The sequence below is a fragment of the Uranotaenia lowii genome, chromosome 3, assembly GCF_029784155.1.
Source record: "Uranotaenia lowii strain MFRU-FL chromosome 3, ASM2978415v1, whole genome shotgun sequence".
NCBI lineage: Eukaryota > Metazoa > Arthropoda > Insecta > Diptera > Culicidae > Uranotaenia > Uranotaenia lowii.
The window spans coordinates 130,056,420-130,069,773 of NC_073693.1; the positions used below are offsets into that span (position 1 = coordinate 130,056,420).

At 38.0% G+C, this 13,354-nt stretch overlaps 4 protein-coding genes across 4 annotated transcripts; 2 read left to right on the top strand and 2 right to left on the bottom strand.

Annotated features, from left to right (window-relative positions):
- Positions 1 to 5,294: 5,294 nt before the first annotated feature.
- LOC129755120 (40S ribosomal protein S15-like) lies at positions 5,295 to 5,936 on the top strand. Its single transcript, XM_055751451.1, has one exon. The coding sequence runs from the start codon at positions 5,399 to 5,401 to the stop codon at positions 5,846 to 5,848; it is 450 nt and encodes a 149-aa protein (XP_055607426.1). The 5' UTR covers positions 5,295 to 5,398; the 3' UTR covers positions 5,849 to 5,936.
- Positions 5,937 to 6,258: 322 nt separating this feature from the next.
- On the bottom strand, positions 6,259 to 9,108 carry LOC129754976 (probable asparagine--tRNA ligase, mitochondrial). Its single transcript, XM_055751251.1, has 2 exons — positions 8,858 to 9,108; positions 6,259 to 8,713 (listed from the first exon to the last, which is right to left on the bottom strand). The coding sequence occupies exons 1-2, from the start codon at positions 8,993 to 8,995 to the stop codon at positions 7,415 to 7,417; spliced, it is 1,437 nt and encodes a 478-aa protein (XP_055607226.1). The 5' UTR covers positions 8,996 to 9,108; the 3' UTR covers positions 6,259 to 7,414.
- Positions 9,109 to 11,431: 2,323 nt separating this feature from the next.
- LOC129754788 (39S ribosomal protein L41, mitochondrial) lies at positions 11,432 to 12,082 on the top strand. The gene has a single exon (XM_055751026.1). The coding sequence runs from the start codon at positions 11,568 to 11,570 to the stop codon at positions 12,042 to 12,044; it is 477 nt and encodes a 158-aa protein (XP_055607001.1). The 5' UTR covers positions 11,432 to 11,567; the 3' UTR covers positions 12,045 to 12,082.
- LOC129754787 (serine/Arginine-related protein 53) lies at positions 12,063 to 13,059 on the bottom strand. The gene is made up of 2 exons (XM_055751025.1): positions 12,263 to 13,059; positions 12,063 to 12,182 (listed from the first exon to the last, which is right to left on the bottom strand). Exons 1-2 carry the CDS (start codon positions 12,965 to 12,967, stop codon positions 12,111 to 12,113), a joined length of 777 nt encoding a protein of 258 aa, XP_055607000.1. The 5' UTR covers positions 12,968 to 13,059; the 3' UTR covers positions 12,063 to 12,110.
- Positions 13,060 to 13,354: the final 295 nt, after the last annotated feature.

The following is a 13,354-nucleotide window of genomic DNA, read 5'->3' on the forward strand; positions in this document are numbered from 1 at the left end:
TCGTTCGTACCTTCTGAGTTCACTTCTTTCGTACAATTCCTGTAGAAACCACCTCGTAAAGTTTCGCTTTTTTCCACACTGGTTCCATCGGCCACTGTTTCCGCCCCGATTGCGGTATAGCTTGCGTTACGATGCAGAAAATTTCGCGAGAGAACGTCTTTTTCTTAAGAATTGCAACCTCGAACTCGCTCGACGCCATTTTGTTTCTTTATGAATGACGTGAAGTAAAGACACAAATCAAATTCGTTTTTTAGATCATAAACTGTATCTTCCAGTAATAGTACACTATGATTTCTAGTAGGGACGCCGCAAAAATGGAAATTTGGTGAAAATTAAATTATTTAAAGACGATAAACTGGATAGTCACTATTATGGTAATCAGAATTAAATGATATTGAAGATTCGTGGTATGATATTTGATTATGCGGGCGGACCCAGCGTTTTCACTTAGCATAACGGTCATTTGGCATAAAAACCATTTGGCATAATTTCGTTTATTGCGAGAAGGCAAACGAAAAAAATGCAATGAATCGAATGGACTAGACCGGTTTTTAGATCAGATTACTCTGGAAGAAAAGAATGGCAAAAACGCCAGCTGAATAATTTTGCCACTTTTTTCTGCATGCATTACTTGCTCCGGAAATCACTACAAGGAACATGTAGCAAGCAGATAAAAGTGGTTGTTTTTCATCCAAAGGCCTAAAATAATACCTGCCGTAAAGAGACTATAGTATACTATAGTAATGATCTGGGGGAGGAAGACTGAATAAAAAAAGAAAAAAAAATTCAAACGTCAAATTTCTCTCATCAATCTACCGACCAGTGCGAAGGTTCAAAAATTTTACTTTCTTATTTAGTAATTTTTAATAGAACTTTTTTCATGCTGAAAAGCACTTGTTTTGCATAAAACAATGATTTAATTAGATTTTGTTTTGCTCTGGCAAATTCCTGCATGATCAGGCGTATTATGTCGCTCAAATTTCGTCAAAGTTTTGAAGCTGATAAATAAAAATGGCTTGATTAATGGTTGTTCTAAAAATATAGCTAAATCTAAATTTAGCACCTAAACAACTGAGATACATGACTCACTACACGAAACTGATCATCTAAAGTTAAAATTTGAACGATTACAAATCTTTTCATCAATTGCTGGCTTTTTGCCGAACAGTAAAAAAACGATGCAGAAGTGCACTGAGCAAAATCGGGCTATAAACAGTATTGGGAATTTTAGTATTTTTGCACTACTAGAAAATCCAATACTTTTTATAGATGAGCGCAAAATTTTGCGCATATAGTTTAGCGTTCCGATAAATTTTATAGGAATTTCCAGTGAAAGTAATTTAATCGTAATTTGATAAAAATGATTATTCTAGACAATGAAATGAATGTATTTAATTCTACTTTCGATTTTTAAATGGATTTGTTATGAAAAATAAAAGATCTGGGCTTGAAGCATTATAATATTTTATTTATATCTCCTATCCTATCCACTTCCACCGTGGGAGAAGAAAAAAAGACAACTTACAGCAGGTGGGGTGATGCGATGCGAGAAACGTTTCCGGCGGATATCTGCTATTGCTCCTGCTGTTCAGGATGTGAATGCATGGTCGTTTCTGCCCAGTTTTCACCTCGTTCGGCGCTGGAACTGTTCCGGCGTTTGGTAGCCGGATGGTAGAGTTTTTTCGCTTCTACTGCGAGCTGTACGGGGGGTAGAATAAAATTAAAATTATCGCTAAATAAAACAGTTTTTCCACTTACCTTCATCGCTAGCGATGTTTTCGGCCTCGGTGCGTACAGTTTTCATTACTTTTTTGGCCATTTTACGGGTTTTCTTACCAAACCAAATCTTACAAATCAGTCTATGTCGAGTCGATGCGAATTGTTAGTAAATTTATCAGATATGCAAAATATAAATTCTATATTAATATAAACATTTGAAAATTAATGGATTTTCTAATACATTTGATGAAGATTATTAAGCTCATGGTATTCATTAGATTTTCCTATACTTTTAAGTATGTTTTTCAGCGATAAAATACACTTGCAGAATTCATTGATTTTTCCAATAACTTGTACAGGATAAATCATTACTTTGTATATGAGCGATTAACTTTAAAAATTATTGGAATGACCTAGTAAATTTTATTTCCAGATTTGGTTCAGTGTGGATGCAGAAAACGATGCATAATTTCAGTCTTCCTCCCCCACACTGAACTAAATCTGGCTATAAAAAATATCGGAAATTCCAATGCTTTTGCACTACTAGAAAATCCAATACTTTTTACCAGTACTAGAAAAAATTTATTCTATTGAAATGGTTGAAGGATTCATTTCATTGGAAATTCCGATAAATGCAGTAGTGTGGCAAGTTGATATGATTTATTATTTTTGCAGATGAAATGAAACGGTATCGTGGGGTCCAATGAAACTTACCCAAGCAACATTTTAAACTCCTTTTGGTTTTATAGGAAAAAATGCAGGTTTTATAATGAAATTGCATAAGTATTGGTAGCCGTGAAGCGTATTTCGATAAGACCATTACAAGAATTATCTTCAAGATATCTACACAACGATTATAAAACCTATTTTGAAAACCTCAATCGATTTTATTTTTTTTTTTATTTTCCGTGTTTATAGCGGTTTTCAAAGCCGCTATAAAGCAATTTCAAAACTTTGCTATAAAACCCTGTCAAAATGCCATGAAACGTCAAATGTCAACAAACAGCTGATCGGATTGATTGTGACGAAAACAAACAAACCAGCGAGAAGAATTTGTACGAGCAAAATTAAAATTCCTTTCCTCTCAACCGCCGGCAGTAATAAAGAAGGTAGGATTCTCATCATTTGGTCGTCTAGTTGCAGTTTTGATTTATTTATTTTAACTTATGTAGGCACGAAACAACCGGACAGAATTAGGCAAGAAAGTGTCGGCTGCTTTACCCTGACTACTGCAATTTTGCAATTATGTTCCGGTCAACATCTACCCCATTCGGATGTTTACCGGGTATTTGTTTAATACGGTTCCGGAGGATGATTTTTTCGAATAACAATGCATTGGGATCGCCAATAAAATACCGTGTTGGGTGGCGGAGGAGTAATCGTTAATATTGGCAAAAGAATTGGAATTTCTAGTCGGTGGATCTGAATGCCTTGGGACGAAAGATGATTTCGTTACGACTGTTTGTGAACTCAGTGTTAAGTGTTAATAAGTGTTGAATTAGTGAATTCATTCGAAAATTATGAAAAATAAATTATTGAAAAGTTAAACGAGAACATATTTACTTTTTTATTTACTCATTTTATGCAATCAAAAGGAAAATTTGCTCTTTTTTCTGCGTGTTAGCATATGTAAGCTGTTTTTTTCAGAGCTGATGGATAAAAGACATACAAGTGGTTATAAAAAAGCTAATACCTATGTGTCTCGGTTGAACGCCATTTTTGTTACAAAATTTTGGAACTTCAAATGTTTGTTTGCTAGGGATATTTTAAAAATAAAGCATTATTTTCCGTAAATTGTTTGATTTGTCGGTACTATCACATTATATTTTCTCGAATACTGACAAATATCACTTATAAAAAAGATTTTCCTACAAACCTGGAAGATTTGGTTTTGAAATGTTCATGTTAAACTTATTTGATTCGTAAAATTACGGAGGCGCGTATTTTTTTGGCCTCTTTTTCGAAAAATTAAACGACAAAATTTCATGCGCACCAATTTTAGGCAAATAATATTACGAAAACCAAACTTTTTTATTCGTTTTATTGATCATATTATAAGTCCATGTTTTGCTGACCAGGTGCGCGATGATATTTCTTTATGTTAGAATTGTTATGAAAAATGGTATTTCAAAACCTAAACGAAAAAAACTATAGATTGAAAAAAGATTCTTTTTTGTTTATCTTTGAATCACCCCTCAGCAAAGATCTGTCAAAGTCATGGTTTTATAAACGACTTGTAATTCTCTCTTCAGAACCTCCTGTAGGTGGGCCTTTTTGCTCTTATAGGTGTTTTAATGGTGTTTTAATGGGGTTTATATAACTAAACGTTGTTTTATAGCGAAGTTTGCAAGTGCCCTTCCAGATCCTTATAGAACTTAAATTGTTACTTGGGTTACTAATGTTTATTTAGCTAAAAATTTGTTTTGCTTTATTTTACTTACTTTCCTTAAATTTAGTTTTTTTAATTAATATATATACCGCATCCTCCATATCATGCACTTTTGGATGTTCGCCGTACTTTCAATACAGCTGGTGTTTCTTCCTGTGTTGTATCGCTCATTGCCGTGTGGTGGTATCCATAAAATATGGTTAATGGACTTTTGTTCTGGAATGTATTTTAACACTATTACTTTTCCTTCAAAATCATTAAACTATATGAACTTACCGACGAAATATGTACATCCTGACGTATTGCGATGTCAAAAAAAGTCCTCTCATCAAGCGGGATGTTTTGATTGAGCCACACGAAGCTGCGAATAAAGTTTTCCCCTCACATAGATCGTCTTCTTCTTGAGCTGGAGAAAAAATTTCATCGAGCGAAATTAAATAAAATAAATCCTGCTATTTCCGCATTTATGGATTCTGGAATAAAAATAATGACAATATTTCATTGCATTGCAGATAAAAATAAACTACTTACCAGTATTTTGGATTGAGCTTTGAAAATGATGATTAATTTACGAATGAATAATCTTCCTTTTTCGAATCGATATTATTTAAATGGTTTAAATTTGATAAAAGTTATTGGATCTTCTAATGCATTTTACTACGGGGTACTGCCTTATAAAATTTATTGGATCTTTTAGTAGTTTCAGACGGATTTTTATCAACCAAAACCAAGTGCTAGAATTTATTGGATTTTCTTTTACTTTTCATTAGAAATGCTGTTATCTTTTATCAAGACCCTAATTTATAGAAGTTATTGGATTGACCCGATATATTATATAGCCCGATTTTGTTCAGTGCAGGTAATGATATACTGCCCCTACTCGCATAACAGTCCCATATGGATAGGAAACGCTAACAATATGGGACTGATGCGAGTAGGGGCAGTATAGGCTCGTTAACACCTATCCAGCGCCGATCCTCCAACGCCGCCATGGTGCACCAATAAATAACATTAGCGGCAAATAGGACTATTTTAAACGGGATAAACCATCCAACCGGATGAAAACCCCCGAAAAAAAGGACTATTTTGAAAAAAATCTGTGTACCTGGCACCTCTGTCCGATATGTCAAAACCACCATCGACGAAACGCAAACTTCCACTTCCGCATAAAAAACCAAAATAGCTGTCAACTCTCTTTTCTCTTCCACATCTTGTGTGAGGACGTTGTGTCGGGTTGAATTCGCTTCTAATTTTTCGGTATTTTGGTGATTATCCCGGATATCTGGAACCATGGCCGATGCCGCTGATGCCGAGGGCTTCAAGAAGAAGCGTACCTTTCGTAAATTCACCTACCGTGGGGTGGATTTGGACCAGCTTCTGGACATGAAGCACGATCTGCTGATGGAGCTGATGCACAGCAGAGCCAAGCGACGTTTCAAGCGAGGAATCCGTCGCAAGCCGCTCGCTCTGATGAAGAAGCTGCGCAAGGCCAAGAAGGATGCTCCCCCACTAGAGAAGCCAGCCATCGTAAAAACCCACTTGCGAAACATGATTATCGTTCCGGAGATGGTCGGATCGATGGTGGGAATCTACAACGGCAAAACCTTCAACCAGGCCGAAATCAAGCCGGAAATGATCGGACATTATTTGGGCGAGTTTTCTCTCACCTACAAACCGGTTAAGCACGGTCGGCCGGGTATCGGTGCCACCCACAGCTCCCGATTCATTCCACTGAAGTAGAGGGCGAAAGGGATGGTGTGATAAGGTCTATAAGTTTATAATTTACTAAAAGCTTACGGTGAAAATACAATATTGATTGTAAACAAAAGGACGAAAACTGTGTATGTTTGGTTTTTCTTCTAAGATCTTGAAAAGAAATCCCGAGGTAGGTATGCGGATTACCCGTATTTGAATGGATTAAACTGGGTTTGTAAGGTCTAGTTTAAGTAATTCATGATTCGAATAATAACTTTTTTCCAGCCTTATTTTAAATAACTAGTTCCAAAATTCCATTCTTTCTGAAAGTTAGTTCAAAATACTTTTCAGAACTATTTTAAAATGCTTATTTGATGTTTATTGTGGTTTTCCATATATAAACTTAAACAAAATGTTAAAATATATTCAACTTCAATTCTCTACAAGCACGTATTTACTAAAATTTTGCATTTGTGTTATGCATATTTATTCTATTAAAAATCAAAGGCTAGTTAATTTAAAATTTTTATCCTTTGTTCCATCGATGTATGGTAACTTATGGTTCTGTTGTCCACGTTTTTTCCTTCCTTTGGCTCCATTTGTCTGCGTCCAATACTGCAAAATGGGCCCGGCTGAGTTAAGATGAATAGTAAATGTAGTTTTACTATTCACCTGGGATGCTGACAAGATCTGGCTGTGTATGTATCGTAAGTCGTAAGCAAGAGCCTAAGCAAATTTCATTTTATGTTCTATATATGCGTTTCACTTACGGCGCGTTCGTAAACTGATGTTTTGGGTGATGCATCGATTTGTTTGGTAGATGTCAAATCACCTTCCAATGCTTTTGTATACAGTTTGTTTAATTTACGAACGCCAGCATCGATAAAAAGAATCACTTCGATAGAAAAAATCAATTTACGAACACGCCGTTAATGATTAATTCGCGAAGAAATCTAAGCCCGAAAACACCAAAATTTGGGATTCTCAATCTTAGAAATGAATGGGCAAAATTCTACAAATTTAGTATCTTTGAGTTATCGAAAAATGCTGTACACAAATATGTATGTTATGTAGAATAAAATTCCTTCATCAAATACATCACATTTGAGTTAAGCTTCTGAGCGAAGTATGCTCGCGTCAAGCCAAACGAGATGTCTCCTATATTGGTCCGCAATGTATTAGAAGGGTAGATGAAGTTTTGGTTTAAGACCACTAGTATCATTTTGCATTTATGTGGATTTTGTCGGAACCTATGGTTAAATTTTGTATCATTTCAATATGAAACGCGAATTGCTTCAAAATCGAATAATGTAAACAAGATAAGAAATTTTGTATGCTTACAATCATTAGACGTTTAAATCTGGGAATGCTTTTATTTACTTTAGGATAAGAAAACTATTAGGGAAATATGTTTATCAATTTGATAGAAAATCTTATTTGCATACATAGTTGAGAACGGTTAGGATAAAAAGACTGAAGGCAGACGAACTCAAACCAAAGAGTTAGTTAAACAATATAGATTAATTATAGAAAAAACTAATTGAAAGAAATTTCGAATGAAAAAGTAACAATTTAACTTGTAACTAATAGAAAGATAATTTTCTACTCAGATTACATAGCACAGTTATGTGCCCATCGCGGAAATGGAATCACGTCACGAACGTTGTGCACATTCAATATCCAACAGAGGTATCGTTCCAAGCCCAACCCGAAGCCGGCAGTTGGAACCGAACCGAATTGTCGCAGCTGCAAATACCACCCGAGAGCTTCCTGATCCGGTAACTTTGCCTTCAAACGTTCGTAATCATTTTCACGAACACTTCCGCCGACAAGCTCACCGACATGTGGCACTAGCAAATCAAGGGCATCCACTAAATTACTATCGTCTGGGCATTGTCGCATGTAGAACGATTTGATTTCCTTCGGCCACCGAACAACAAATACTGGACTTTGAAAGTAGTTGACTAGATAAAGTTCCTGTTCCTTATTGATGCCATCTGCTGGTTGAACTGAAGATTTCAGTTTAGATGAATTTTTCTCCAGTATGTTGATGGCTTCTGCGAAAGATATTTTCGGAAAGGGTTTGTTCAACCATTGGAAAGATTCTTCCAGGCTGGTTTCGGTTGTAAGCTTCCTCACAGCATCAACTTCTCCTGAAGCTGTATCCAGTAATCGCTTACTAACAGTTTTGATTATCGATTCTATCCTATCAGCTAGATCATCAATCGAGTTCATAAACGCTTCTTCTAGTTCTAGCATGTAGAACTCGCTAAGATGTATTGGAGATTTGGAGTTTTCAGCTCTGAATGTCGGTCCAAATGAAAATACTTTTCCTAGTCCGTGGCACATGGCCTCCAAGTGCAGCTGACCTGAAACAGTCAAATACGCCTCCCGATCGAAATATCCTTTATCAAGGGGTACATTTTTCTTCGTCATCTGCTTCAACAGAGCTTCGTTGGCAGGTTTCACCAGAAAAGCTTCCCCGGCTCCTTCGCAGTCATTGCTTGTTATGAGCGGGGTATGGATTTGTACAAACCCCTCACGATCTAAATATTCGTTGAAGCATTGAGTGGCGCGATGCCGAACGCGAAAAGCTGAACCAACAGTAGCAACACGCGGTCGCAAATGCAAATGATTCCGTATGTAATCCGGTGGATAAGATTTCTTCGGATAGAATGGGTATCCCAGGATTAGTGGGCAGCCACCTAGCTCGCAAATCTGCTCAACCCGTATTTCCAGCTGACTTTTAGCATTCCGTTCCAACGTTCCCTTAATGTCGACTGAAGATTCATAGCCAATCTGTTGCAGCAAGTTCTTATCGATTACAAGCTGAAGCCTCCTACAGCCCGTTCCGTCGTCGATGTCGCAAAATGCGTTGTCTTTCAGCTTACGAATAGATTTGATCCAGCCCTTGAAATATAAACGGTTATAAAGTATTTCATTTATTTGGAGTTTTTTTTTCAATTGTGCAATAATCGATAAATAATAAGCAATGGTGTTCTACTACGTCTGGCTGTAAATTATTGTTCCAAAAGGAAGACATGAATTGCATACCTTCAGGTGTATTTTGCTACCATCGATGTGTTTTCCATCCAATATATCACTGACCGTAGCTGATTGGAAACTACAGATCCGAATAAGACTTGGAACATCTCTTTGTAACAATTTACTGCTCAACATTCGATACAACATTTTGTAATTGATGTGAATTTAACAGTATTGAAAAGTAAATTAGCAGTATCTCATCTGGAACAACAAACAGCTGATAAACCGCATGCAAAATTCGCAAATGCGTCTGCATTTCCTGCATTTCAGTCCGTTGATCATCAATATACTAGAGGTGTGTTCAACAGAACTCAATCGAAATCAATTGAAATGGATTGACAGTTGATCAGCTGTTTTTCCAATTGACTTCGATCGATTTCTATCAGGCTGCTGAATGAACAGCCAGACACTTATACTAACGCGCTGCGTTTGCTGTCATTTTCTTATACAGCTGTGTACTTGGAGATTTCGGGCTTTATTTAATAATGAAAATTATAATAGCAATCGTCTGTTACTGTACTGTTGTTTTAACTTGATTAAATGAAAAAAAAAACCTTTTTTTAATGATTTATCGATTCTTAATAAACATGACACCAGCCCGACGGACCTGCCCCAAGTCATTAGCAGCACTGAACGAAGCCCTTTGCACTGGCATCTCCTAGAAGTTGCGGGATCTGGCCACAAAGGAGGTACTGCTCATGGTCAAAGCCAAACCAAGGTGTCTGAGTCCGCTCAAGTCGAAAACACGCATGAGGAAGCTTTTTGTAATTGAGGGTGAAGACTGCGTTGAAAGCGGCACGGAAGGAATAAACGACGCAGCATGGGAGGAGCATCCCAACAAACATTTTTCGCTGAACAACCGCTGAAACACTATTTAGTTCTACCTTCAAATCAGCTATCTTGCTGAAAGAAGGCAACCGAAATTCAGGGAGAAGCTGCTGTTCAGCTCTTAAACATCGACATTTGGAGAAATTAATCAGCGAAGTTGCCATGAAACGTCAATTGACGGATCAACAAAAAAAAAACAAAAATAATGATGACCGATGTATGCCCGATGTTTGCCAGCTATTTTTCCCCTCTCTTGTTGTTTTTGCTTCATTGAAACTTGTCTCGAACTCTGAACCTTCGACTTGTTGGTCTCATGCCGCAGAACGCAGAACCAACTATGGATTCTGTGGAGCATAGGAAAAGTGTCGTTCTTAAGCGACCGAAATATCTCCCAACCAAGGTCAATTTCACATGAAGAAATTGAAATAGAAATGCTTCGAAAATAAAAAGAAAATTTCCCGGCTAGGCCATTAATCAAGCAAAGTGAGAAACTACTAATAATTAGACGATTAAAAAATCCTCATTTCGATCCATTCGCTATTATGCATTGGTTGATCAATGACAACAGAAAGTTTGATAAAGCTGAAAGTCGCTTTCAAAGTTACCCTTGTACAGCTGACGCCTGTCAAATTTGAATGGTGTCAAAAATGGTTGGACAAAGGCTGAACGAGTTATTCTTCAACCAATTTTCCCCTACTTTCTATTGGCTGAAATAAAACTTCCTTACATGTTGAAACAGCGCTGAAGTGTTTCGTTCTTCAGCCAGAAAGCTGAAACAGCAATCAGCACCTTAACACAGCATACGATCAGAGAATTGGCGTTTTTAATCAGCAAAAATGTTTGTTGGGATTGGGCCAACTTCTGAAATCACGTGATGATTTTGGTTCGAATCAGTATCCGAAGAAAGTAGGTGCAGGAAAGTTAGGGCAGATAGGATTTAGATATGATTTAGAATATGAAAAAAAGGTGTATTAAGTTTCAGTTCTACAAAATTTATTAAACTTATTTTAATTTTTTACACTAATTGTTCTCTCTAAACTGCACCACCGACACCACATTGACCGACAACACCTTTACTAGCACCTGCACGGTCCATAGCAACCAAACTTTTGAAACAAAATCAGTTTTTTATTGTCTGCAGCAACTGCCAAATACTTTTCCAACACTTCACCACCGAATCAGCATGAATGTCGCAGCACCACAGCCTCAGCATGACTGCCACAGCACCAACGAATCAGCATGGCTAGCACAGCACCACCGACTCAGTACAGCACCACCGACTCAGCACAGCACCACCGACTCAGCACAGTACCACCGACTCAGCACAGTACCACCTCAGCATGGCTAGCACAGCACCACCGACTCAGCACGACTGGCACTGCACCACCGACTTAGCTAACTCGCACAGCACCGACTCCAGCACCCCACAAAGAACACTGCTCCCAAAGAAACAATCAAAAATTAGTCACAACAAACCAAACCAGCTGTTTTTGACAGCAAGCAACTACATGTGTGTTAGTGTAATTGAAACCGATAGAAACGAATCCTGCTCTCGAGCTTGATCGATTTCGATTGGTTTCGATCGACTTCGATTGGCTTCATTGAACGTCAATTGGATTAGTTTCGATCACAACATTGGCTGAGTGAACAACAATTTACCAATCGAAATCGATTGAAACCGATTTCAATTGGCTGTTGAACGGGCTTTAGGTTCATTATTTTCGGTACAAAAGCAAGCTATTCGGTGAAACGGCTGATGCCTTTTGTTACGTCACGAGTTCATTTACCGCAAAGCGGCATCGTGCTGGTGCTTTTTGTAAACAGGAAAATATAAAAACCAAAAAACTTCAGTTTTCTGCATATTTCCAGCATAAATTAGTTAAAGAAAACCATGTTCCACATTATTCGACGCACTATCAGTACTACGGCTGCTCAATCCGGGAAACACAACTTCCGCAAATTCCTGTTCTACAACAAGCGTGGCACAAGGATATTTAAGAAACTGCGAGCTGCTAATCCGGAACTCTACGCGGACATGCCGATCGACAAGCGAGGTGTGCGGGACACCGGTGTAACCCGGAATGGTCAGTACCTAGAAATCGAAGAAAAGATACCGCAATTAGTGGTGCCAAATCTGGAAGGATGCAAATTCAAACCGTACGTTTCGTACCGGGCGCCGGATGTCATTCAGTCTGAATTTACCAGCCAGGATTTGTTCAATGCCGTTTATGCCGAAAAGGTAATTGCAGACTTCAAGAGTGGAAAGCTGAACGAAGATGGATCACCAACGGAGCCTTCGGCAGAGGAATCGCTCAACCCCGATGAAGCATGGGTCAGAGCAAGGAAAACTGGTTCGGATATGTTTTGAATAAACAGCGAGTTCTAGTAAAATTTATTGCAAATTGATCTTGTATTTATTTTTAATATTATAGATTCACAAATTTTGTCGCATGGCCAGAAGTTTTCGAACCCAACGGGTCATTCGATCATCGTCATTACCGAAAAACTGAAAGAAAAGAAGCACTTATGAAACTTCTATTTCAACCGAAACACATCGTTCAAGATTGAACTCCTTTATAAACTTACATTTGGATGAAATAAGGGATCCTCCGACTGCTCCTCCTCGGCCTTTGGAACCTTTATTGTTTGAGCAGCTAGGTCGATCACTATATTCCCAGTAGTCGCTGTGCTGTTTACTGTTTTTTTACTGGAAACGAAGCTCTGTGGTACAAACTCATCGGCATTCAGCTTTTCCAACACCTTTGTTTTATCATCAGAATAATGTTCACCGGGATTTTCTCCAGCTAACGACTTAAAAACGTAAGCTTTGTCCTTTGAAGACGGTTCTCCGCTGGACTTTTTAGATTTTTTCGATTCATCTGAATTGCTAGAAGATGACCGACTGGATGAACTAGTGCTACTGTTGCTGCTGCTAGAACTGGTAGAGTCGGAGCGCTTCCTCGAATATCGCTCCCGAGAATTGGAACGCTTCCGACCCCGGTCTCTTCTATCACGTTCCTTCGATGGACTTCGTCGGCTACGGTAATCTGTTGTACGGGATGATTTTTCGTGATCCCTCTCATGATGACGACTGTGGGAGGAGCGATGGGCGCTGCTACGCGATGATGTGCTGGCCACGGAACGAGATTTCGAGGAGCGTTCTTCGGAGTATCTATAACGGGAGTAGTCGTTGCTTCGGCTGCTTGAATATTTATCTCTTTCTCTTGATTTCGACTTGGACCTACGGCGGGAATGTTTTCTAGATGGAGAACGCGAATATGATCGAGGCATTGTTCGGAAAAGAGAATAAAACTGTAATTCGCAAAAGGTATCCGCAATTGACTCGCAAGCGGTTTAAAAAACCATAAGAAAACCAGCACGCAAAGAAGTAACCTTTGTAAACAGGTATCGGCAATTTTACCCTTAGAACATTGTGCAGAAAAAAATGTTTACCTATACACGATAAGAAAATAGATGGATAAACCTATCATCTAAGCAGTGTTCCGAAAATCACTAAGAAGAAACGCTCATGATAGATTTCTAGTTGGAACCTGGGGGAGGAAGAGTGAATAAAAAAAGAAAAAAATCTTTCAAACGTCAAATTTCTCTCTTCAATCTACCGACCAGTGCGAAGGTTTAAAATTTTACTTTCTTATTTAGTAATTTTTAATAAAACTT

What these genes read in the sequence shown, in the direction of transcription:
- LOC129755120 (XM_055751451.1), top strand. Translation starts at nt 5,399, where the DNA reads ATGGCCGATGCCGCTGATGCCGAGGGCTTCAAGAAGAAGCGTACCTTT.
- LOC129754976 (XM_055751251.1), bottom strand. Translation starts at nt 8,995, where the DNA reads ATGTTGTATCGAATGTTGAGCAGTAAATTGTTACAAAGAGATGTTCCA. An exon ending in GTAGCAAAATACACCTGAAG is followed by an intron (nt 8,714 to 8,857) that starts GTATGCAATTCA and finishes TTATATTTCAAG; the next exon opens with GGCTGGATCAAATCTATTCG.
- LOC129754788 (XM_055751026.1), top strand. Translation starts at nt 11,568, where the DNA reads ATGTTCCACATTATTCGACGCACTATCAGTACTACGGCTGCTCAATCC.
- LOC129754787 (XM_055751025.1), bottom strand. Translation starts at nt 12,967, where the DNA reads ATGCCTCGATCATATTCGCGTTCTCCATCTAGAAAACATTCCCGCCGT. An exon ending in ATCCCTTATTTCATCCAAAT is followed by an intron (nt 12,183 to 12,262) that starts GTAAGTTTATAA and finishes CTTTTCTTTCAG; the next exon opens with TTTTTCGGTAATGACGATGA.